At 43.2% G+C, this 23,778-nt stretch overlaps 3 protein-coding genes across 15 annotated transcripts in view; 2 read left to right on the forward strand and 1 right to left on the reverse strand.

Moving 5' to 3' along the window:
- HARS1 (histidyl-tRNA synthetase 1) overlaps nt 1–6,670 on the reverse strand; it is a 13,849-nt gene extending 7,179 nt beyond the window's left edge. For 3 of the 10 annotated variants that reach the window (XM_044916721.1, XM_044916719.1, XM_044916718.1), the window contains exons 1-2: nt 6,502–6,645; nt 6,141–6,230 (exon numbers count right to left, since the gene is read on the reverse strand). In XM_044916721.1, the coding sequence (XP_044772656.1) occupies nt 6,141–6,230; nt 6,502–6,591 (180 nt within the window). In that variant the 5' untranslated portion in view covers nt 6,592–6,645. Of the gene's footprint in view, nt 1–1,121; nt 1,251–3,981; nt 4,054–6,140; nt 6,231–6,501 lie in introns of those variants that run through there. The other 7 variants (XM_044916717.1, XM_021701786.1, XM_044916720.1 and 4 more) reach the window with 4 other exon arrangements.
- A 77-nt stretch (nt 6,671–6,747) lies between these two features.
- Nucleotides 6,748–14,396, forward strand: LOC110590938 (histidine--tRNA ligase, mitochondrial). 2 transcript variants are annotated; one of them, XM_044916722.1, is made up of 14 exons: nt 6,748–6,795; nt 6,891–7,041; nt 8,245–8,319; nt 8,598–8,717; nt 8,843–8,938; nt 9,901–10,026; nt 10,131–10,238; nt 10,496–10,594; nt 10,884–10,977; nt 11,535–11,662; nt 11,756–11,995; nt 12,156–12,272; nt 12,478–12,624; nt 13,388–14,396. In XM_044916722.1, the coding sequence occupies exons 2-14, from the start codon at nt 6,934–6,936 to the stop codon at nt 13,445–13,447; spliced, it is 1,518 nt and encodes a 505-aa protein (XP_044772657.1). In that variant the 5' UTR covers nt 6,748–6,795; nt 6,891–6,933; the 3' UTR covers nt 13,448–14,396. The 2 variants fall into 2 exon arrangements, with proteins under 2 accessions (XP_044772657.1, XP_021557465.1); XM_021701790.2 differs by having other exon boundaries at nt 6,754–7,041.
- Nucleotides 14,397–14,904: 508 nt separating this feature from the next.
- ZMAT2 (zinc finger matrin-type 2) overlaps nt 14,905–23,778 on the forward strand; it is a 33,530-nt gene continuing 24,656 nt past the window's right edge. The window contains exons 1-6 of one of the 3 annotated variants that reach the window (XM_021701792.1): nt 14,905–15,085; nt 15,417–15,510; nt 16,804–16,927; nt 18,378–18,451; nt 18,917–19,062; nt 19,796–19,931. In XM_021701792.1, coding sequence (XP_021557467.1) covers nt 15,068–15,085; nt 15,417–15,510; nt 16,804–16,927; nt 18,378–18,451; nt 18,917–19,062; nt 19,796–19,931 — 592 coding nt within the window. In that variant the 5' untranslated portion in view covers nt 14,905–15,067. Of the gene's footprint in view, nt 15,086–15,416; nt 15,511–16,803; nt 16,928–18,377; nt 18,452–18,916; nt 19,063–19,795; nt 20,820–23,778 lie in introns of those variants that run through there. The other 2 variants (XM_021701793.2, XM_021701794.2) reach the window with 2 other exon arrangements.

Genomic DNA, 23,778 nt, shown 5'->3' on the forward strand with positions numbered 1-23,778 from the left:
TGAGACAGAGAGAATGAGAGAGAGAGAGCACATGAGAGGGGGGAGGGTCAGAGAGAGAAGCAGACTCCCTGCCAAGCAGGGAGCCCGATGTGGGACTCGATCCAGGGACTCCAGGATCATGACCTGAGCCGAAGGCAGTCGCTTAACCAACTGAGCCACCCAGGCGCCCTCATTTATTTATTTTTTAAGATTTTATTTATTTATTTGACAGAGAGAGACACAGCGAGAGAGGGAACACAAGCAGGGGGAGTGGGAGAGGGAGAAGCAGGCTTCCTGCGGAGCAAGGAGCCCAATGCGGGGCTCCATCCCAGGACCCTGGGATCATGACCTGAGCCGGAGGCAGACGCTTAACAACTGAGCCACCCAGGCGCCCCGACAAGGGATACTTTAGACAAGATAGTTGCAGAGGACTATTTGAAGAATGGCATTTTAGTTGAGATCTGAAATTAAAATCTTTAATCTCTATTTTAATCTGAAATTAAAGCTAAACAGAGTTAGGGGCAAGGGAGTTCAAGAAGAGGGAAAAGCAAGTACAAAGGCCCTGAGATAGAAACATATTTAGAATGGTCCAGTCACAGAAAGAAGACCAGAGTAGCACAGTGGCCAAGGGGAAGAATAGCACGAGATGAGGCGGGCAAGATAGGCAATGGCCAGATCATGCAGGGCCTTGTAAGCAAGAGTAGAATTTGGATTTTGTTATAAATGTAATGTTTTTAAACAGGGAGTGTTGCAATCTGTTTTTGTTTTTGTTTTTTTTAACAGTAAAGAACTGGAAACAATCTCAGGGTCCATGAACAGGAAACCAGTTATATATTGATTCTTTATATGTATGGTTTGTATGTATCTCAAAACATCTCAAGTACAGGTACCAGGGAATTCATAGTAGAGAGGACCATAACAACTTTCACTAACACGGGCTCTCTTCTGGAAGCCACCAGCCATGACCACGGCAAATAAAAAGCAGGGCCTCTCCTTCTAAACCAGGCCTGCTCCCCTTCTCATTGGAGAAAATACTGGCCTTTGTCCCCAACAGGAGAGAGACCTCTCACTCTCTTGTCATCTTCTGTGTTGTTTGTATATCCACTCTCCCACCACGCAATTTCTCCTCACCCATCCCTCACCTTTAGTTCAAACACAGGCGTATCGATTACTTCTGCACCATGACGCTTGAAGCAGCTGACGATTACATCAAACACCTTCTCCCGAACAGCCATCTGCCGGGGACTGTAGTCTCTTGTACCCTTGGAGTCCAAATTAGCCAAAGAATCAGGGATGGGATTTAAAAACAAACAGGGAACATGCAGGTCAAAAATATAAAAGCATGACCTCAAAGATGACAAATGCAAACACTGCCCCAAACTTTTTTTCCTACGGGCTACGGAGTTGTAAAGCAAGCACAAACAATTCCCTAGTAATTATCACACCCATCTGCTATCACCCTTCTAAATTCTATCTGCTTTTTAGCGTGGTTCTATTTTCTAGAATTCTTAGAATGCTATTTTCTCTTTTTCTTTTCTTTCTTTCTTCTTTCACACTATTTTCTGAGTAGTTTTCCTAAAAACTCTTTTTCTGTGATACCAGAACATTTCCCTTCCTAAGAGAAAACACCTACCTGATGAAAGGTATATAACCAACTCAAACTGGCTTAGCTAGTTGAATTCCAAATTTTATAAGTAACATTTTCCCCCAGCATAACTTAAAAAAAAATTCTAATAAATACTATTTGTTCTCTAATTTGTTTCTAATAGCCCTGTGACATAGGCTAGGCAGGTACCTTTTATGGATGAATTACAGGATATTGAGAAGTTAAATCATTACCTAAGGCCACTCAGCAGGTTCCTGGCAGTCAGGACTAGAACGCTGTTCTTCCCGATGAGAGCTTCTAATCTGGGTGTTTACACCCTACTCTCAAGTCTTTGGTCTCAGGACCTCTTTAAACTTTACTATTTATTAAGGACCCCAAAGTGGATTATACCTATCAAAGCTTATTGTATTAGAAATTAAAACTGTGAACATTTAAGAATATTTATTAATTCAGTTAACAAATAGTAAATCCATTACATGTTAACATAAATAACATTTTAGGAAAATGTAACTACTTCCCAAAACAAAAAAAATTTGGTGAGAAGGGTGGTGTTGATTTACATTTTTGCAAATCTTTAATGTCTGGCCTAACAGAAGACAAATGGGTTCTTATACATGCTTTGTGCATGTATACAATTCTGCTGTGATGTTGTTCTGGTTGCATACAGAAGATCTAGCCTTGCAAAGATGTGTAATTGTAAAATAAGGAATATATATTTTTTTAAGATTTTATTTATTTGACAGAGAGAGAAAGAGAGCAAGTATGCGCACACAAGCAGGGGGATCGGCAGGCAGAGGGAGAGGGAGAAGCAGGCTCCTCGCTGAGCAAGGAGCCTGATGTGGGGCTCGATCCCAGGACCCTGGGACACATGACCTGAGCCGAAGGCAGCCGCTTAACAACTGAGCCACCCGGGTGCCCCAAGAAGGAATATTTTAATAAACTTTTCAGCTAACTGTAGATATTCTTCTTAAACTACACCAAAATCCAACAAATGGCAGTTTCTTAAAGATTGGTTGCAGTGTGGAATCTTCACACTGCAATGAACTTTTCACAGTGTTACATTAAAATCCATTACTTATATACGGTACCCAGAATTCACAGAGACAGAAAGAACAATGGTTACCTGGGGACTGGAGGGAGGGTAGAGGGGGTAGTTACTGCTTAATGGGTGCAAAATGTCAGTTTGTTATGATAAAAAAAAAAGTTCTGGGGATGAATAGTGGTGATGGTTCCACACAATGTGAACCTACTTAATGCCACCAAACTAGACTTAAAAATGGTTTAAAAAGGGGTGACTGGGTGGCTCAGTTAGTTAAGCGTCTGCCGCTCCCTCTCTGCCCACCCCCTCCCCCCAGTGCTCTCTCACACACGCTGCTCTGTCAAATAAATAAATAAAATAAAATCTTTAGAAAATGGTTAAAATGGCAAATTTCATGTTACATATATTTTACCATAATTTTCAAAATAGCGATTACTCCATCTTGTACTTTGAATGAATCTTGTACCCATGCGTGATTTTACAACATTATACATTGCTCATGTGGAAAATATTGGTTCATTGATAAATTATACAGAGCTTCCAAATATTTACGCACTTCATTGTATCAGAAAACACATTTGTTAATATCAACACAGAGCTCACCAGGAAAGTCTTTAACTACTATACTGGGAAGCTGTCTAGATCATGGGGAAAGATACAAGTTCCCTAAAATCCTAACTTTCACTTGAATGTTTGAATTTTATCACTGGCAACAAATATTGTCAGATGTTTTCCTTGAGGTGACAAAGCTCACTTCATTTTCCTCAAGATGTCTGCCAAATACCCAAATCTTTAAAACAACAGTTTGTCTTTTGAGTAAAAAAGATGTCCTGTGAAAAAAGTAGCTAGTTAGCTTAAATTCATGCTATGGCACAAGCGTTTTTCCTACTTTGGAATGCAGCAGAAGTGCTTTATGTATACTTCCCATTTCATCACACAGAATACTAAAAAAGTGTACTCAAAATGAGTAATTTTTGAGTAATAAAATGAGTAATTTTTACTGTTTTATCAAGGACATTCCTAAGTAAAATTGATTTTTTTTTTTAACCGCGAGTGCATGAAAGTAAAGAACATGATGGCTATTAGAATACTGTAGGGCCACTGTCATGTTTTTTTTTTTTTTTTTTCTTCCTTTTTTTTTTAAAGATTTTATTTATTTATTTGAGACAGAGAGAATGAGAGAGAGAGAGCACATGAGCGGGAGGAGGGTCAGAGGGAGAAGCAGGCTCCCTGCTCGGCAGGGACTCGATCCAGGGACTCCAGGATCATGACCTGAGCCAAAGGCAGTCGCTTAACCAACTGAGCCACCCAGGCGCCCTGTCATGTTTCATGCTAAGATACCAGCAGTTCTACTCACCAGTTTTGCATCTTCATAGCAAATGTGGTCACAAAGGCAAATAACGTTTTGGTATAATCATAAAAATAATTTTGACCATAAAAACCTCTTGAAAGAGTCCTGTCCCCATGATACTGAGTTTTCTGTTAATATAAATCACACATCAAGGAATGTGTTTCAACAAATTAAAATGGATATTAACTCTCCAGTATAATTTCACCTTCTTTTCAAATAGTATAGAAATTTTCAAACACACATTATAGAGAATAGTATCATACACCAGCACGTTATCTACTACCCAGCTTCAATAACCATCAGCATCTGTTATTTTTACTTTACCTAAGCCCCAACTTTTTTTTTTCCTGGAGTATTTTAGAGTAAATCCAGACATTATATCAGTTTGTCCCTAAATATTTCAGTCTGATTCTCTAGTGCACAAGGTTTAAAAAAAGCCAAAACACTACAATACCTTTATTACAATCAACAAAACAAACAGCAACTCTTTCATATTATCTAATACCCAAGCCATGTTTAATTTTCCCCAATTGCCTCAAGAATACTTTTTTATGGTTGACTTGTTTGAATTAGATTCTAAATGAAGCCCATTCACTGTATTTGTCTCTTGTCTAATCCACAAGTTTCTTTTCCTTTAAAAAAAAAAAAAAAAAAAAGTCATTGCGCCTGGGTGGCTCAGTTGGTTAAGCGACTGCCTTTGGCTCAGGTTATGATCCCGGAGTCCTTGGATCGAGTCCCACATCGGGCTCCCGGCTCAGCAGCCTGCTTCTCCCTCTGACCCTATCCCCTCTCATGCTGTTTCTCTCTCTCTCTCTCAAATAAATAAAAAAAAAAAAAGTCATTTATTTGTTGAGAGAATTGAATCTTTTGTCATAAAGAACTTTTCATATTCTAGATTTCATTAACAGTATATTCAATGTATCATTTAATATATTCCTCCATCTCCCATATTTCTGGTAAACTGGTAGGTCAGAATCCTGATTAGATTCAGGTTCAATTTTTCTTGCAAGAATACTTCATAGGTGGGGCTGTGTACTTCTTATTGCATCACATCAGGAGAAACATAATGTCTGGTTGCCCTGCTTTTAGTGATGTTAAGATTGATCACTGGGTTTAAGTGAGGCCAGCCTGATCTATCACAAATTCCCCATTAATTTTTCACTAAATAGTATGAAAAACTATTGATAATCACTGCTTTGTGATTTTACATTGTCTCTTTAATATCTGAAATTAGTTGTGTGTAGAAAAGACTAGCTTAATGGATTTAGGAGCCCAAAGAATGAACCTAAAAAGGCGACACCTCAACACAAGGAAGACCCTTCTCCTTTGGAATCCAGTTCCACATACAATTATTGAATTATCTGTTCAGTTCCAGACACATAGTCTCAGCCTCTCAGGGTAAATAAACCATGTGAATAATTGAAAGTCACCAAGAAATGCAATAGTAGAGATATATATGAAGTGCCAAGGGAACCCAGATGAAATGGTAAATAATTCTGTTTATAGAACTTACAAAGACGGACATCTGAACTGAAATCCTGGAGACTGAGCTAGTAATCTCCAACGTCATTCCAATCCACTCCACTCTCCCTCTGTATTCAAGGTTCTACCCTTGAAACTACCAGGGCTCTTTTCTCCTTCAGGATTTCCATACTCTACCTGAACCTATCTTCCTCACGCTCTTTCCCTGGCTAACTCCCATTCATCTTCGGTCAGTTAGTATATCACTTCTTCAGTGAGGTTTTTTCAGACTCTCTAGTTCTTATTTGTCTCGGAGAATTCTTATTATTTCTTTATATCATTTATCACAATTTATAATTACATCTTCAAGAGTGGGATTATTTGTCCTACGTCTGTTCCCTTCAGTAGGAGGTAAGCTCCATGAGGGCAGGCTCTATAGTTCACCATGGCATACTCACTGCTTCCTACGGTGCTAGGCACATAGTAAACACTCAATAAATATTTACTGAATGAAAGAAGGAGTAGCAGTAGCTGGCGTACTCCCCTAAGCACCCAGCTGGCCTAGTTTCTGCCATCACTTTGCTATCCCAGAATGACGCAGACTCCAATTCAGCCCAGCGCCCAGAGCAACTGTTCAGGGAAGCAGGGGCATCCACCCTTGGGAGTGGGGTTAGGGGCTTTCTCCTTAAAGGAATTATATTTACCTTGGGGGTTTTGAGCACAAACTTCTGTTTCCCTTCATCAGGGCCCAGCTGCGCCTTCAATTTCAGTAGTTTTGCCACCTCCTCCTCGATCTGTGGAGGTAAAGTAGGTGCTGGGCTATCACGTCTGCCACTCCCTTCCCTCCTCAGCCATTCATTCAGTATCCCTCCCTCATCAGGCCGATCTCTCGACTCAGGCCCAGCTTTGCTTCTCTCGGGTCCTACCCCGGCCACCTCCCCACCCAGGCTCTGCTTCTCCCTACCGGCCCGGTCCCTTTTCCCACATCTTTCCTCTATGCAGACCACCCAGCTCTATGTCCTCCCTGGCTCTACTTTGGCCTCTCCCCTGCCACCTGGGTCGCACCTGCTCAGCGCTGGCCTTCTGCTGCTTGAGGGCCCGCACGCGCTCTCCTTGAAGTCGCACTAGCTCCTCTAGTGCCGCACGTTCAGCCATACTGCGGCCAACCGGCGATGAGCCCTGCCTAGATCGGCCCTCGGTGCCGCAGCCTCAGCTCGGACAACTTCCGGCTATCGAGTCACTGGCCCACACGCCTAGAGAGCCTCCGCCGAGCACAACAACCACTTCCGGCTACTACCGGAAGTGCTGAAGCTAAAACGGAGCTTGAGAGGTTCGGAACCATCCTTCAGGCTTTGGAAGGTGCGGAAGTGATCGCATTTTCGCTGGTGCTACGGCTAACCTCTACAGCGCTCTGCACCCTTACTGGGGTGGGGTCCGACCTGCCTCGTTCTCAGGTCCTTTGGCTCCTGTCTCGGAAAGGCTGCCTCCAGTTACGCGATGCCCCCGTTCGGACTCCTGCACATGAGGGCCTGGGTTTCACTGTTCAACCAGCTCCTGCGGCCGTCCGGTCTTGTGTGCATCAGGGAGGTCCATTTTCATAGCCAGGTGAGCCAGACTGAGTGGTCTGTTGGGGCAGGATATCAAGGTCTGAAAGCATGGACTCGCGGCCTGCAGTCCAGTAGTACAGTCGGTTTTTTTTTTGAGTAGTCTACCGGTACTGAGCTAAGCATTTTAGATGCTTTGTCATTTAATCTTCATAGCAATCTTGAGAGATTGGGATTATTTCCATTTTACAGTTGAGGAAAGAGCTGCAAGGTTAAATGACTTATCTACGGATACATAGTAAAGGAGTCTTTTTAATAGAAGTCCACAGTCACTTATGTGAACCTCTTGGGGTCAAACACATTCTTAAGCAAAGTATATGAATATCCCCATTAAGTGAGATGACTGAAGACCACAGGTAGACTGAGTTCACATTAGAGTTACCTCAAAATGAGCTCCCCCTCCCTGAAAATAAAGAAACCCCAAAACCACTTTTCGGTTTTTAGAGATTTTTGGATTTTGGAATTGCAGAGGAAGCACTGTGGACTTGAACTGCCATCCTTTGGAGGAGAGAATCCGCCAAAATATGGAACTACCACATCCTCTGTATTTCTGGAAGGGCCGGCATACAGCCTGCTGCTAATAAACAAAATTACCAATTCATTTTTACTTTGGTATAGACCCTAGCAGATGCATTGTGCTATTATGAACAGCAGGGTTCAGATCTTTTGTTATTAATTTTCGTTACAGCATCCTACCAGTCTGATTTTTTAGTTCAATTTGGATATCCATTCTTGGTCACTCCACAAGCATGTTGTGTGTTTTGGGCTTGTTCTCTTCTGTCTTTAGGTTACTTTTTCCATGTCTCTAAGCCTAATGACCATTGCTTCCTTATTAAAAATTCATGTTCATGTTTTTGCTCTTTGAGTAGGAACTAAGAATTGGAGATCATACTAATTCCTACTCCTAGATGGTTGGTGGAAGTAGTGGTGGAGATTGTTCTGTGCCTTCATTGTTCTCCGGTGCTTAAGCTTTTCCAGACATTTAAAAACTCCAAATATGATAAAAACCTGATCTCATGTGTATTAAGTACATAGTGCAAATATGATGTATGTTTTGGAGGGAGGCCGAGATTGAAGTAGATAAAACAGTGTTCAGGTTGTCTTGCTCAGGGCCAGATGTCTTTGCAGGTCGGGCCATAGGGCCAGAGATGTCCCAGGTCTGGCCAGTCTTGTGGCTCACATCTCACATTCCTTTTTCTGCCAGGTTTCAGAGGCAGTGTTAACATCCCAACTGAAACCACATCAAGAGAAATCAAATTTTATTATCAAGACACCAAAGGTAATGCCCTTTACCCCACCCTGTCCTATTAGAGTGCCTTGGAGACTGCCCTCTGCTCTGCCCTCTGCTCTGCTTGTCTCTTCCTAATCCCTTTTAATGTCTTTTGAGACTAATTTTAAAAAAAACTTCACTATTCTTGAGATACTGATAGGGTTCAGTCAACTGAGCTCAAAGAGATTTCAACTTCCGACTTTGGATTATAGATGTTGTTTAATTCTTTGTCTTAAATGGACTTGTTTTTTGTCTGTGTTTTCACCATGGCTGCTTTTGGTTTCTAGGGCACCAGAGATCTTAGTCCCCAGCAGATGGTTGTGAGGGAGAAAATTCTTGATATGGTTGTTGGCTGCTTTAAACGTCATGGAGCAAAGAGATTAGATACTCCAGCATTTGAGCTTAAGGTAAGAGGAGAAAAGAGAGTGCTGGAACTCCAGTTCTTTATCTGCCTTCAGTTTCCCAAAGAACTTTTAGCCTGTGTTCTGGAGTCCTCCTTTGAACTGTGGTGGTTTTTGTTTGATCCCTGCAGGAAATGCTCACTGAGAAGTATGGAGAGGACTCTGGGCTAATCTATGATCTGAAGGATCAAGGTGGAGAGCTATTGTCCCTGCGCTATGACCTTACTGTATCGTTCTGAGTGTTAGAGACTGACAACTCTTTCCAAACCCAGAGGGCTTCCTTTGACAAAAGGGAACAACAGTGCCTCTGGGATCCCATAGGTCTGTCTGCAGCAGCCTTTACTTCCAGTTCCTCCCAGAAGGCAATTCTGCCAGTAGAGCCTGGCCTGGAGCACTGTCATTTAACTTTATTGTGTATCAGAAATACGGATTTCTGGCCCTTAGCCCCAGATATTAATTCTGTACCTGGAGTGGGGTTCAGCAATCTGCATTTTAAACAGGCACCTGGGGTCATGAAGAGGCAGGTGGTTCTCAACCTATACTTTAAGAAACATTGACATAGGGGCTCCTGGGTGGCTCAGTCATTAAGCGTCTGCCTTCAGCTCAGGTCATGATCCCAGGGTCCTGGGATCGAGCCCCACATCGGGCCCCCCGCTCGGCAGGAAGCCTGCTTCTCCCTCTCTCACTCCCCCTGCTTGTGTTCCCTCTCTCGCTGTGCCTCTCTCTGTCAAATAAATAAATAAAATCTTAAAAAAAAAAAAAGAAACATTGACATAAAAAAAAAAGAAGAAAAGAAGTGAAAAGACATTGACATAGAAGTTGCAGGCAAATCCAGGTTCTGAAACTTGACTATTTTGAAATGGCTGAGAATTGATCTGAATGGGAAGGAATAGCCCATACTTGGAGTTCTTGGGTCATTTCTATCTCATTCAGTGGGCAGCAGGCCAGCTTCTCCTGCTTTTTTACTGAACTTGCACTTTTGCTTGGTGGGATTCCTTCATTCCTTTATATATATTGAATGTCAAGCACTGCTAGGCATTGGGGACAGTGGGAAACAAGACAGAGAATGTTCTTGTTTTCATCCTAGTGGGTGATATCCAATTGGTAATGGCCCAGTTCTCCCAGATGTCTTTACACTGGGCCTAAGCTTTGGATGCAGTATGCTTTCTCCTTAACCTGTTTATGTGAGGTCCCTTTTGCTCGTTATCTGGCCATGAATAAAGTGAAGAAGATGAAACGCTACCAAGTTGGAAAGGTGTGGCGGCGAGAGAGCCCAACCATAGTCCAAGGCCGCTACAGGGAGTTCTGCCAGTGTGTAAGTGACCAGATGTGGGCAGCATGGTTTGATAGTTTGGGGAGCTACAACCTGGGAACTGGCTGCTCAGTGAAGATTTTTTTCCCCCTTTTTCTTTGCCGCAGGATTTTGACATTGCTGGTCAGTTTGACCCTATGATCCCTGATGCAGAGTGTTTGAAGATCATGTGTGAAATCCTAAGTGGGTTGCAGCTGGGGGACTTTCTCATTAAGGTGAGACCAGGACTGAGGACTGAGGGGAGAAGTCTGGATTTGGCCTGATGCTCTCCTAAAACATAGGTGACCCCAGCCTTTAAGCCTGTAGACCTGGGACTTTCTCAGTACAGCTGTTGTATTTCATCTATATCTATATAATCATGCTATGAAATTTTTTTTCTGTCCTTTTTACGAGATAGGCTAATAGGGACTGCCATTGTTTTGAGGGAAAAAGCATTGACAAGGCACTTGGGTTATTTCTGCTGAGTTCACAGGTCAATGATCGGCGGATTTTGGATGGGTTGTTGGCTGTCTGTGGTGTTCCTGAAAGCAAGTTCCATGCCATCTGCTCCTCAATAGACAAACTAGACAAGGTAACTAAAAAGACATGCTTCAGTAGACCATATCAGGGTCTCTGCCCTGCCCTCAAATCTGTACCCCTAGAGAAAAATAAGGAGACAGTGACTAGAAGTGAGCTTTGTCTGGGGAAGGTAAGGAGATAGTCCAAAGCAAGACCTGAGCTTTGTTGTGCAGTGGGTTGACTGTGGCTGCATTTCCTAACCTGCCTCTGACTTTGTTGAGTGTAGTGTTAGCTACTCATGACATTTCCAGTTAGATGAAGAAGGATCTTGGAACTGGGCTAATGTTTGGGTGTTTGTACAGATATCTTGGAATGATGTGAGACATGAGATGGTGGCAAAGAAAGGCCTGGCTCCTGAAGTGGCTGATAGAATTGGTGACTATGTCCAATGTCATGGTAAGAACCAGAGTTTTCAGAGCTCTGTGATAGAACTGGAGTGAGGGGGATGTGTGTACAACTTCTACCTCAGAAACAGCTCCTTTCCAAAGATAAACTGAGTACCAGAACCTGGCCTGAATTTAATTTCCCTTTTACTTAGTGTAATAACAACTTTATGTCTTCAGATGGCAAAGGCAGAGGAGGAGAGTCTGGTCATAAGAGATCAGGATGGTTTTTTTTGGTTTGTTTGTTTGTTTTTTTAACCAAGAAAATGAGGAGGAGGGGCACTTGGGTGGCTCAGTCGTTAAGCGTCTGCCTCTGGCTCAGGTCATGATCCCAGGGTCCTGGGACCGAGCCCCACATCAGGCTCCCTGCTCAGTGGGAAGCCTGCTTCTCCTTCTCCCACTCCCCCTGCTTGTGTTTCTGCTCTCGCTATCTCTCTCTCTGTCAAATAAATAAAAAATCTTAACAAAAAAAAAAATGAAGAGGATTAGCTGGAGCATATTAAGAATAAATTTGGGTAAAACACATCTGGGTGAAAGCACAGACTTATTTCTCCCCATATGTCTCCCCAGGTGGGGTGTCCTTGGTAGAGGAAATGTTCCAGGATTCTAGACTATCCCAGAACAAGCAGGCCCTAGAGGGCTTGGGGGACTTGAAGCTGCTATTTGAATACCTGACATTATTTGGAATTGCTGAGAAGGTAAGCTGAGTTGGGAGTGTGGACTTCCTGCTGAACTTTGGGGTTTTCAGTGTCCTGAGTCTTTTTTGGGACTTAATATACTTGTTCCCACAGATCTGTTTTGACCTAAGCCTAGCTCGGGGACTGGACTACTATACTGGAGTGATCTATGAAGCGGTGCTACTACAGACCCCAGCTCAGGCAGAGGAGTCCTTCAATGTGGGCAGTGTGGCTGCTGGTGGACGCTATGATGGGTTGGTGGGCATGTTTGACCCCAAGGGCCGCAAGGTGCCGTGTGTGGGGCTCAGTATTGGGGTGGAGCGAATCTTCGCCATTGTGGAACAGAGGTTGAAGGTAGGTCCTAGGTAGGAGTGGAGTGGGGCTGGAGACTAAAAACTCATGTTTGTGGATATACAGTTGGACTGTTTTCCTGATGATTCTTTTTGTCTTTTTTTAATTACTGATGCACAGGAAGTTTTTTATTAGTTTTACTTTCTTCTCTCTCTTTAATCAGACTTCTGGTCAGAAGATACGGACCACAGAGACTCAAGTGTTTGTGGCCACACCACAGAAGAACTTTCTTCATGAACGGTTGAAGCTAATTTCAGAGCTTTGGGATGCTGGGATCAAGGTATGGTAGAACTGATATCCAAGTCGTCTAGGTATGTTTGGCCATTCAGGTGGCCATTTCTACGTAAAGCCTAAGGTGGAACTCAAGACCTTTCTAGTCTTCACGAAAGTGTCTTCTGGTAGGAAGGCTAGCCCCTTATTTCTTTGGAAATGCTTGAGGAGTGTGGTCACTTCTAAGCCCCTTATTCTGTCTTCACCCTTTTCAGGCAGAGCTGCTGTATAAGAACAACCCTAAACTACTAACTCAACTGCACTACTGTGAGCACATGGGTATTCCACTGGTGGTCATTATTGGTGAGCAAGAACTGAAAGAAGGGGTAATCAAGCTTCGTTCAGTGGCCAGCAGGGAGGAGGTGAGTGGGGGAAATAAAAGGCACCAAGTGTTTCTACTTTTCTTAGATTCTTTAAGAAATATGTATCTTTTTTTTTTTTTTTTAATTTATTTGAGACAGAGAGAACGAGAGAGAGAGAGCACATGAGAGGGGGGAGGGTCAGAGGGAGAAGCAGGTTCCCCGCCGAGCAGGGAGCCCGATGCGGGACTCGATCCCGGGACTCCAGGATCATGACCTGAGCCGAAGGCAGTCGCTTAACCAACTGAGCCACCCAGGCGCCCAAGAAATATGTATCTTATGGCTAAGGAAATGTCTCCACGGTTAATAGTGGTAGAGATGAATGAAGACCCACGCAGGCAACCCATTAGCCAGTGAATATTAGGTAGGTGGGCAGAAGGACAGATGAAATCTTAATGGGTATTTTGAGACCAATCCAACAAAATAGACACAGATCAGGTGTTTGAAAATCCCTCTCTCTCTGTGTCTCTCTTTTTAAAGACTTTATTTTTTAAGTAATCTCTCCCACCCTGCTTGCGGCTTGAACTCACAATGCCAAGGTCAAAACTCACATGCTCTACCACCTGAGCCAGGCAGGTGCCCCAGGCGTTTGAATCTCTAGTCTTGAGGGCATACATTCTCTAGTTCAGCTTGAAGCCCACATTTCTTCCTACTGGTTATATAAGTAGTGGGAGCAGATGCAGGGTAAAATGAATCTGGAAAAGCAGTGACTAAGAAGCTAGTATCACTCTCTAGTTTGTCACATGAGGGTTCTCTTATGTTACAGGTGGCCATTAAACGAGAAAATCTTGTGGCTGAAATTCAGAAGACACTATCTGAGTCTTGATCCTTGCCTGCTTGCCATCTGCTGCTTTTTCTAGAGGATGTTTCTTCTAGGACTGAGTTCCTGATGGAATTCACAACTGCTGGCCAGGATCAGTGACAAGTTCCTTGGCCTCCTCCATCCTTTCTGGGTACAGAACTGTAGGAGGCCCTGAGGACTCCTGGGCTAGTGAGAGCAGCTATTCTGCGTGGATGCAGATGGCTGGTATGTGAAAGAGACATGCTCTAACTGCAGAGACAGATGGCAGATTTGAAGTGCCATTGAATGCTGCCAAGAGGTGCGGAGATGGTTGCTTTGAGCAAGGCTCTAGGAAAGTTGCCTCAGTCTGAGACCATTGAGATCAGACAGATACTTGACCTTCCACTATGGCTTCTGAACCAGATTCTGGGAAATTTGTCCACAACCTGCCCTTGGCCTGTCCAGGGAGTTTTGGGAGACAGCAAGGAAGGGGAAAATGGCTGCTTTCTCCTTTGTTTGAGGACAAATATGCTATCCTAAGGGCACAGCAGTGCTCATTTTGATGTGGCATCTCTCTAGTCCATCCACTGTTAATAGAGTGAGGCTGTCTGTTTAGTAATCTTGAATGTTGAATTTAATAGGTGACTGACAAAATGGTCTAATCTTTTGAGATTTTGGAGACCATTTCTTGTGCCAGAATTACTGCTTGACTATATTCCATGTTCTCCTATGGAGGTGGCTGTTCTAGAAGTGATTGGATAATATATTAAATAAAATATTATATATAGTTTGGGTGATTTGTTATCAGGAGATGGGTTTGCATAGGCCGTAGAAAACGCTGGAGTGTACACTGGAGAATTCTAAGAGCTAGGAGCAACCTCCCAAGGCTGATGCTTCTGTATTCAGTGAAGGGAGCAGTCACAGTTCCCCAGTGCTCCCCACTGCCCCCCCCCCCCCAACTTGGAGACACAGTCATGTCTAAATCAACATATAGTGAGCCATCTGCTAGAGTTCTTCACCCTACAGTGTTGCTGATGACTGGCCTTTCCAAGTCCAATCATGTTGATTAAATTGTGCCCTATTGATTGAATGACTATAAAGTTCTTCACTGAAGAAAGATGAGTTAACTGAAGGGTGATAGCATTGCTTCAAAAATAAAGAGACTGCAAAAAAAACGCTTTCTACGTATGCTGTGGGAAGGCTGCAACTTTTAAAAACACTGGTGTCGGGGCCATATCTTTAGTGCATACAGGTAATGGGGCAGCTAGAGGCTCCTGATAACCAATGCAGCCTCAAATAAAATTTAGAAATTCTTGGCAAACGCACGCAAAATTGATTAGAGTAGATCAGAGGGCACTGATTTGAACCGTTTCCTTGTTTGTAAAATAGACGAGTTGAACTAAATCAGACCTTCGATGCTTGTTTAGGAAGCCAAGGCAAAAACCATTTGTAGGTGCCCTTACTTCCGTATTGCTTCACGGTCTCCATGCGCACGCGCCATTTCCTCGGGGCAGAGGAGGGGCCGACAAGCCTATTTTAGAGGCTCTCCGGTCCTTAGCTCGTTTAGAACGCGAGACTCTAAGCTTATTGGAGGGCGAGCTTGCTTTACGGCTCAGGGCCGCTTTTTACGTCATTTTCCGGCTTCCCATTCACTTCGCAGTGAAGATGGCGTCGGGTAGCGGGGTAGGTGTTGTGTGTAAGGAGGCTTTGATCGGGGGGCAGGGGGTGGCTTCTCAGCGCGGAATATCCTGCACCCGACTGGCTTCTCAACACCTCCTTGCGGTCCAGTTGCCTGGGTTCAAGAGCTTCCCTGTGGGGTCCTGGCGCAGGGTCTGTGGAATCCCGGAGGTCTTTCGGGTTGGGGTCCTGAGGCCACTTCAGCCTCCTGGTGCGGTCCGGAGGTTGTCGCTCTCTGCAGTCCGGGGGTCGCCTTGCCAGCGTGGACGCGGTTCCCTCCGTTTCTCTAGGGGTTGGATATGATTAGCCCGAATCTTGAGCGCTTTTCTCCCTACAGACAAAAAACTTGGACTTTCGCCGAAAGTGGGACAAAGATGAGTATGAGAAGCTCGCCGAGAAGAGGCTTACGGAAGAGAGAGAAAAGAAGGATGGTGGGTGCCTACTCCAGCAAGGGTTATGGGTATCGTAGAGGCGAAGCCATAGCTGGAGAGCGGGTGGGGAGTTGAAATGCGATGTCCTCATACCCTGTGTATCCTCTGGCAGAGTGTTGCCTCCCTGGTTCTCGATTTTTTAATGTATAAAAATGAGAGCGAGGAAATGGACTGAAGCGGTTTTGAGGTGTTTTCTAGCTCCGTTTCCTCTGCTTTCTTGCCGTCCTTTTGCTTAGCTCATTTCCTACTTTTCTCAAGTACAAAGAAGAGAGTAGAATCCTTGGTAGAGAAATGGACTATTTTGCTGCTGTGCATTACTGCTATTGAAGATACTCTTTCCCTTAAAGTCACTTAAGGGGAAGAACATCATAATTGGCCCAATCAAGACCTTGCCGTATAGTCTGAGAAGAGCAAGGGTACTGACCAAGGAATGTGTGATTGTTTCAGCTGGTGGTTTAGTAGTACTGTTCTCTATGTTTTGTATAGTGTCAGGGAGTTGGTTGTCCTTTCCTAGATAGAGATTCCACTATACAAAAAGAACTTATTTTTTTATCTGTTTTCAAACATACGCATTCTTCTTTCACTTTACTTTCACACCACCTTGCACACACTAATCCTTTTAGTTTTGATGTAATTTGTACAATAGTGCCGAGTATGTAACAGGTATTTCCTGAATGTTGGTCCCCTATTAAAAATTTTCCCCAGCCCTCTGAAGATTGCTTTTGTGTTATGCTTGGGGTATCTGTCCGAAAGTATTACTGAATATCCTTACTTTTATTTAATTTTTTTAATCTTTTTTTTAAAAAGATTTTATTTGAGAGAGAGAGCAGGAGCAGGGTGAGGGGCAGAGGGAGAAGCAGACTCCCCGCAAGCAGGGAGCCTGATGTGGGACTTGATCCCAGGACCCTGGGATTATGACCTGAGCTGAAGGCAGACGCTTAACCAACTGAACCACCCAGGCGCCCCTCCTTGCTTTTCTTTTAAAAGTTTGCTTTTTGTGAAAATTAGGAACTCCCTTCAATTCAGTTAATCAATAAATAAAAAACTTTGGTTTTAGACTTGTTGGTTTTAAAGTGTTAAAAACTCTATAGAGAGTTTAGGGATTGCTTATCATTTTTCCTGTGTTGAGATTCTCCCCTAGCTGCTGCTAGAAGTGCTCATTGTGTCCCTTGGTTCAGGCTCAAGAAAGAAATGAGAGTAGACATCTGTATTTCGGGTTTCATGCATTTTTTTTTTCCTTTCTCCTTAAGAAACTGTAATATTAAAGGGACTTCTTTCTCTATTATATTTTAGGAAAACCAGTGCAGCCAGTCAAACGGGAGCTTCTCCGGCATAGAGACTATAAGGTGGACCTGGAATCCAAGCTTGGGAAGACAATTGTCATTACCAAGACCACGCCACAATCTGAGATGGGAGGGTGAGTGACTTTTCGTCTTTCTCAGGAGCCAGAAATAGGTCAAATAAACTGTCTATGTTGGTTTTAGCAAGTGTTGAGGAGGTTCTCTGGCCCCAGGAGAACAACCATGTTACCTATAATTCTACCTTGTTACCTATAATTCTACCTTTATATTTGTTTTTCTCTCCTCCCCACCCAAGGCCTCAACTAAACATAGTAGTGTCTCTAGGAGAGACCACTCTGTAGGCCTCTTCATATTAGTGCTATCACTACTTCTTAATATCTTGGAAGAGGAAGAAATGAATGAAAGGACTACTAAGGACATTTCTAGGGGAGAGATTAGGTGGAGCTAGAATGGAGCCTAGGAGCTGTTGATGGTGAATAAAGGGTGTTGAGGTTCCAGACTGGTTGCAGAGTATGTTGTAGTTGTTATGGATTGCTTGATCGTACACCTTCTTCCTAGACCAAGACTATAACCCATGGGAAGAAGTGTCCTGTGAGAGCTCTAGTCTATTTTGCCCACCATTACTTCTTTGTTCACTTAGGTCTTCTAGCAGGAGGGCAAAAACAGCAGTGAGTGAGATGTCTCTGGTTTGCTTAGAAAACCCACAAACATCATTTCTCTCTGTATTAGTTATCTATTGCTGTGTAAATTAACAAATTCACCCAAAATTTAGTGGCATACAACAGCAGATAGCTCACAATTTCTGTGGGTAAGTAATCTGGGACAGACTTACTTAACCTCTGTGGTTCTGGCTTAGGGTTTCACAAAGCTTCATTGAAGATGTCTGCTGGGTCTGCATTCATCTGAGGCGTAAGTGGGCCTGATTGATTTGATTGAAAGCTCTTTCATGTGACAGTGCTTTGGAGGCCTCAGTTCTTTGCCTCATGGGCCTCTCTGTAGTGCTGCTCACAATAAAGCAAGTGGCTTCGGCTTCCCCAGAATAAGACATAGACAGACTAAGACCGAAGCCACCTTTTTTTTTTTTTAAATGACCTAATCTTGGAAGTGCTATCGCATCACTTTTGAACTTTTCTTTTAAAATTTTATTTATTTATTTGAAAGAGAGAGCATGAGCAGGCAGAGGGGCGAGAGAGAAGCAGACTTCCCGCTGAGCAGGGAGCCTAACGTAGGGCTCAATCCCAGGACCCTGAAATCATGACCTGAGCGGAAGGCAGATGATTAACTGACTGAGCCACCAGGCACCCTGAGATATTCTTTTGGTCACAGATCAACCCTAGTACGAACTGGGAGGGGACTGCCCAAGGTACAAATACCAGGAATTTGGGGATCATTGTGGGGCCATCTTGGAGGTTGGTTACCATACTCTTCCAAGAGGTAATGCTTTATGAAAATGAGAAGTACCTTCTTCTTGTAAAAAGAAAATTTACCTAAAAATATGAGTTTGTTGGTTGAAAACATTACCTTACAGCTAGATTTGACACAAGTGCTGTTTCTTCTGTTTGCTAGGTATTATTGCAATGTCTGTGACTGTGTGGTGAAGGACTCTATCAACTTCCTGGATCACATTAATGGAAAGAAACGTAAGGCTTGGAGGTAGTTTGTGACTAGGGCTGGAACTGGGTTTTGGAGGTGGGGTAGGGGAAAGAGTGGTTTCAGTTGGATTTTTTTTTAATGCCTGAGAATTTCTCCAGTAGTTTTAGTACAGGGCATGCTTTACTTCATTATCTAATGTTTCTGGAGGCCCTGAGATGAGACACTGTTCTAGGCTCTCAACAAGGTCTTCTCCAAGGCCTAGCTGTCCTGACTGGTGTGCATTTGCTCAGTAAGGGCAGTTGAAAGCCACTTGCATCTTGCTATCTGTAGCTGCTTCTTCTGGGAACAAGTAAAGCCAAGGGAGTTTCTTTTTCCAGTCATAATTATTTTTCCTGTGTATTTTATGAAAAGGGTTTTTTTGTTTTTTGTTTTTTTTTTTTAATGTCAAAGACTTTTTGAGGGGCTGAGGATATTGTAATGCCATCACCATTTTCACTGTTGATCCCACCCAGATCAGCGAAATCTGGGCATGTCTATGCGTGTGGAACGTTCCACCTTGGATCAGGTGAAGAAACGTTTTGAAGTCAACAAGAAGAAGATGGAAGAGAAACAGAAAGATTATGATTTTGAGGAAAGAATGAAAGAGCTCAGAGAAGAGGTAAGGCTCTGGTATCTTTCCATCTTTTGTCCCCCAGCTTTGAATTTTATGTTACGAATCATGAGGAGGCTCTCTTCTTCATTCCACTCCCACCCCCAGAGGATAGTTGTATCCTGAATTTCACTATACTGGGGGAAACGTTTATTGCCTTTGTTTGGGGCCTTTGTTTGGGACTCTTGTGATCTGAAGGATATGGCTGTAAACCTATCCTTTTTTTTTCCTGGACTGTCTGGGCCTACTTATTTTTTTTTTACTACAGGAGGGATTAAATACACCTAGTCCCCAAGAGGCACATGGAACCAGGCTGACAGGGTCAGAATTCTGTTTCCTTCACTTACTGGCTATGACTTTTGGGCAAGTTATATAACCTCTCCATGCCTCAGTTTTCCCATTAGAGAGAGATCTTAGTTTATAATCTACATAAAGCGTTTAGACCAATTACTGGCATGTACTGTGTGCCCCAGGATAATAGTTGCTGTTATGTGGTTTTGCTTCCATAACCTTTTTAAGAACTAGAGATGAATTGGAATGTAGGACTGAGAAGTGCTCTTCACAGGCTAAAACTGCTCTTTGTTGTTCTTTAAATCCTTACTGTGGCTTTTCCTCTGCTCTTGAAATTTTACTTGTCTTTAACTATTTTCTCCTAAAGATAGAAAGGAATCTTGATACTCACTTGTCTCTTTCAACGTTTGGCTCAGGAGTCTGAACTGATTCTGAGTGATTTCCCCCCTAGGAGGAAAAGGCCAAAGCCTACAAGAAAGAGAAACAGAAGGAGAAGAAAAGGAGGGCTGAGGAGGACTTGACATTTGAGGAGGATGATGAGATGGCAGCTGTGATGGGCTTCTCTGGCTTTGGTTCCACCAAGAAGAGTTACTGAGGCTTTCTGTGCTTGGCTCTTTGCTAACTTTGTGTGTGTGTGGGGGGGGGTCATTTTTTGGGGGGTACTTGGGAAAGTCCTTAGGAGCCGCAGTGGGGAGGGCTAGAGGTGGGTGTCTGTGGTTTCCCTCTACTTTGGGAGAGAGCACAGGATGCAGAGGTAATGCTGTGGCATATTCCTTTAGCCTCAGTATATCACTGGAGTCACAGGACCTCTGCCTGAGTTCCCAATAAAGAAAAACCTCTTCTGAGGCTGCTTTCCCAAAACTCCCCCTGTATCTTTCCCTCTTCATCTGTCCAATTTCTTCTCTGAGCATCCTACATTTATCCTGTGTTTTCCCTTTGTTTTAATTTTGACTCTTGCTTAGCCTGCAGCAGAAGGGTTCTCTGGGTCCCCAGTGTCCAGTTGATAGCACTCTTCCCCTCCCCCCCCCAACCTCCCTGTGATTCTCTACCACCTGCGCATGCATGTGTATTTCTGCCTGGGTCAGTGGTATGTGCGGGTGTGTGTGCATGAATTTGTCACATAGAGGGAGCCTGAGCTAGAACCTCAGAGTATTGCTGCCTTGGGGCCTGATGTTCTTGGCTCTCTCAGTGCATGTAACAGGAAATTAAATGGGATGAGTGTTTGGTGTGGTTTTTGTCTGGTGAGTTTTTTAACCTTTGTTTTTCATATGTAGACTGTTCAGCTTTTTCTGTTTGTTTCATTTTATTGAGGATTACTCTTTTTCTTTTTTTCTTCCTTGTGAGCAGGCTCTTGGAAGAACCTGTTTGATGCAAAAAAGAAAAAGGAAAAAAAAAAAAAAATTCATATGGGAGCCCTTGGGTCTCAGAGACTGTTCAACATGTATAATAAATGGCATTGACTGGGCCTATTCACATTTGGTGGGAACATTCCATATTCTTCCCTGTGTATTGTTTTTGTTCTTCCTACACTGAGTATTTACATATAGAGCTTCTTCTTTCTTCTCCCTTCATTTGAGCCCTGTCACTTTTTTTTTTCTAGGTTCCTTCAGCACGAGTTGTAATTTCCTCTGATGGGATGTGTGTCCGAAGGAGTCTGAACCCAACTTTTCCTATAATTTTAGCCTCCTTTGGTCTGTTTTTGGAACAGAGTTTAGGGTTGAGCTTAGTGTTTTCCTTACTATCTGCAGTTAGACTAGGCACAGGGTTACTAAGTTTTGGCACTGTTGACATTTTAGGCTGGTTAATTCTTTGTTGTGGAGGCTCTCTTGTACATTTCAGGATGTTTAGCAGTATCCCTAGCCTCTACTCACTAGATGCTGGTAGCACCTCCTCTCCAAGTTTGACAAATAAGGATATGTCCCCAGGAGTTGGTGAAATCCCTCCCCACAGTCCCATTGAGAAGCTGCCTTCCCTATATTGGTCTAACTTGAGAATTGGATGGCACAGACTGCTTAACTAAAGAAAAAGCTTTGATATTCCCTGGATTGGGTACTGTGCCAGATCCCAGGGATACAGAGGAAAAAAAATCTGTCTCTTGAACAAACCAATAATAGTTACACAAACTCCCAACTAGGTGAATTCTATAATAACCTTTGGTGGTTCTGTATCCTGAAAAGTGGGCTCTGTGTGAGTTAACAAGGCTGCCATCATATGGCTTATTTACATTCTCTGCCTCATTTAGCCCCTTGAAGCATCTGAACCACCTGTGGGTCCTTTAAAGTAGTATACTCTTTCCTTTGAACTTTTGTACATAACTCCCTTGCTGCCAGGTATAACTTTTGCCTAATTTATTTCTGATGCTCAGTCTTGCCATTGGGATCACTGTGAATGTGTCTGTCTACTGGCTCAGAGTTTCACATACAGTATTTGTTGGCCAATTGCAGGCAGATTAGTGGGTTATTTCCTTGACAGGATTATGTGCTCTACAGGTCCTTCCAGTAATGCTCTACTCTAGTAGCCTGGGCCCTTTTGCTCCTCCTTTCAAGGCAGGCTGGAGAAAGTGTCAGCTGAGTTCCTTCCATTTTTTAGTACTCTTTAGGAAACCACCTAATTCAGCTTGTCTTCAAATGATTTCCCATTCTCTTTGGTACAGTGGAATCTTACCTTTGGTCACCTATAATAAAGAGCAATTCTGAATTTTAGGTTTTCTATCTAAATTCTCTTGGGACTGGCAAGTGGTTTGGGTCTCTAAGGGATAGGTCTAGGTCATGGGTATGTGAAGGGACTCAAGCTGGTGACTCGGAAAGGGGGAAGAATGAGATGGGGTGGAAATTTAGGACCCCAGAGCAATTCCAGATAACTCAAATCTCTGAAAGAGAAATTTCTTTGATGTTTGTGGTCTTTCTAAAATCCATGGAAATTTTGCATTTAGGTTGAGGAATATGCCTGTGACTGGCCTACATGTGTTCATTTATTCAGTGATTGCTGAGATGCTGAACGTGTTCTAGGCCCTGATATTCTTTTTTGGGGTAAGGCATCAGGGTTCCAGCTCTCATGGAATTTACATTCTGGTGGAATTGCCTTTAAAGTACCTGGGGAACAAAAGATCGGATGGCTTCAGATGATTCTGTGGCTTCAGGCACCTCCAGGGACTCTCTTATCTCTCTCATAACCCCCTCTAAAAATTTAAATGTGAAGATTCTTTAATCCAGCAATTCTACTCTAAAAACATACCTTTGTATGTGTACATATACTTACAAGGATGTTTACTGCAGCTTTGTTTATATAACAGTGAAACATTTAAAATAAAACTGGTACATTTATTCTTGAATGTAATGCAACCATTACTATATATGTGAAGTAGATCTGTGTACTAACAAGAAAGATCACCAAGACATACTGTTAAGTAAAAAAAAGCACAAAAATAATACCAGACAAACTGATTTCCACACCCCTCCCAACCTCCTTCATAAAACTGTATTGTACCTACAGTGAAATATATAGATTGAGAAAAAGGACTGAAAAACACACTGAAATTATAACTGGTTAACTGGAAGGAATTATGGGAAGAAAAAGGTTAGCTGTTAAACTGTACATAAAAGGAAAGGATAACCACGTGGGGTTATTTATTTATTTTTGGTGGTTTTTAAAAATTTTACTTTTGGAGCCAAAACCCAGGAATGAATATATGTGGGGGTTAAAATAATGTTTAAAATAGTAATAGAAGTAATACCATGGAACACCTATTATGACACCTCAGAGAGGAGCTGTGGGGTTTATCTGGTTTAGCTTCAAAGTGCCAAGGTAAGGCCTGGAATATAGCTTGCACCTTGTAAAGATTCCACTCTTCTGACTCAGGCACTGTGAAAATCGATTTGATCACAGAGTGACTCCCTGTGGTTGTCCGATGAGTGTAGAGGCTGGAGGTGGGTGTCCAGAGAGTTGTGGACCAGATGACTGCTGTGTGGTAATAGAGAATAAGCTTGGAAGGCAACTGCTTGAGAGAGCTTGCTAGGGGGTAAACAAGATGTGAGTCCTCACAGCAGTATGTCCTCAGATGATCACTCTGGGTGTCTGGATAGGGCAGTTTTTTAGACGCTAGAGTGTACTGGATCATTCCTGTTCTTGTTAACTTACTGTATCACACGTCTTTCTCGCCATTCAAGATAGTATAATCTAGAGGGTGTGGCCAGATTGGCCCTAGCTGAGCGGTTCCTTCAAGGAAGGCATCTTCTAACCACCGGAGTGCTTCAGGACCTTCTAGCCCTTTTGCCACTGTGCTGGCTCTCTTCATTTTCCCAATAATCAGCCTTGGAGAGAGTGTTTAAGAATCCTCCTCTGTCCAGAGCACCAGAGCGACTGGGTTTCCAGTGGATGTTCAGCTCCCTTTACACCAGGAATCAGGCTTCTTGGGGAAATGGTTGATGCTAGGAC

Source organism: Neomonachus schauinslandi, chromosome 7 (assembly GCF_002201575.2).
Source record: "Neomonachus schauinslandi chromosome 7, ASM220157v2, whole genome shotgun sequence".
Lineage (NCBI taxonomy): Eukaryota > Metazoa > Chordata > Mammalia > Carnivora > Phocidae > Neomonachus > Neomonachus schauinslandi.

Excerpts from the sequence above, each read along its gene's own strand:
- LOC110590938 (XM_044916722.1), top strand. The coding sequence starts at position 6,934 with ATGCCCCCGTTCGGACTCCTGCACATGAGGGCCTGGGTTTCACTGTTC. Across the intron at positions 11,663-11,755 it reads TATTTGGAATTGCTGAGAAG|ATCTGTTTTGACCTAAGCCT; the intron begins GTAAGCTGAGTT and ends TTGTTCCCACAG. Across the intron at positions 12,625-13,387 it reads CAGTGGCCAGCAGGGAGGAG|GTGGCCATTAAACGAGAAAA; the intron begins GTGAGTGGGGGA and ends CTTATGTTACAG.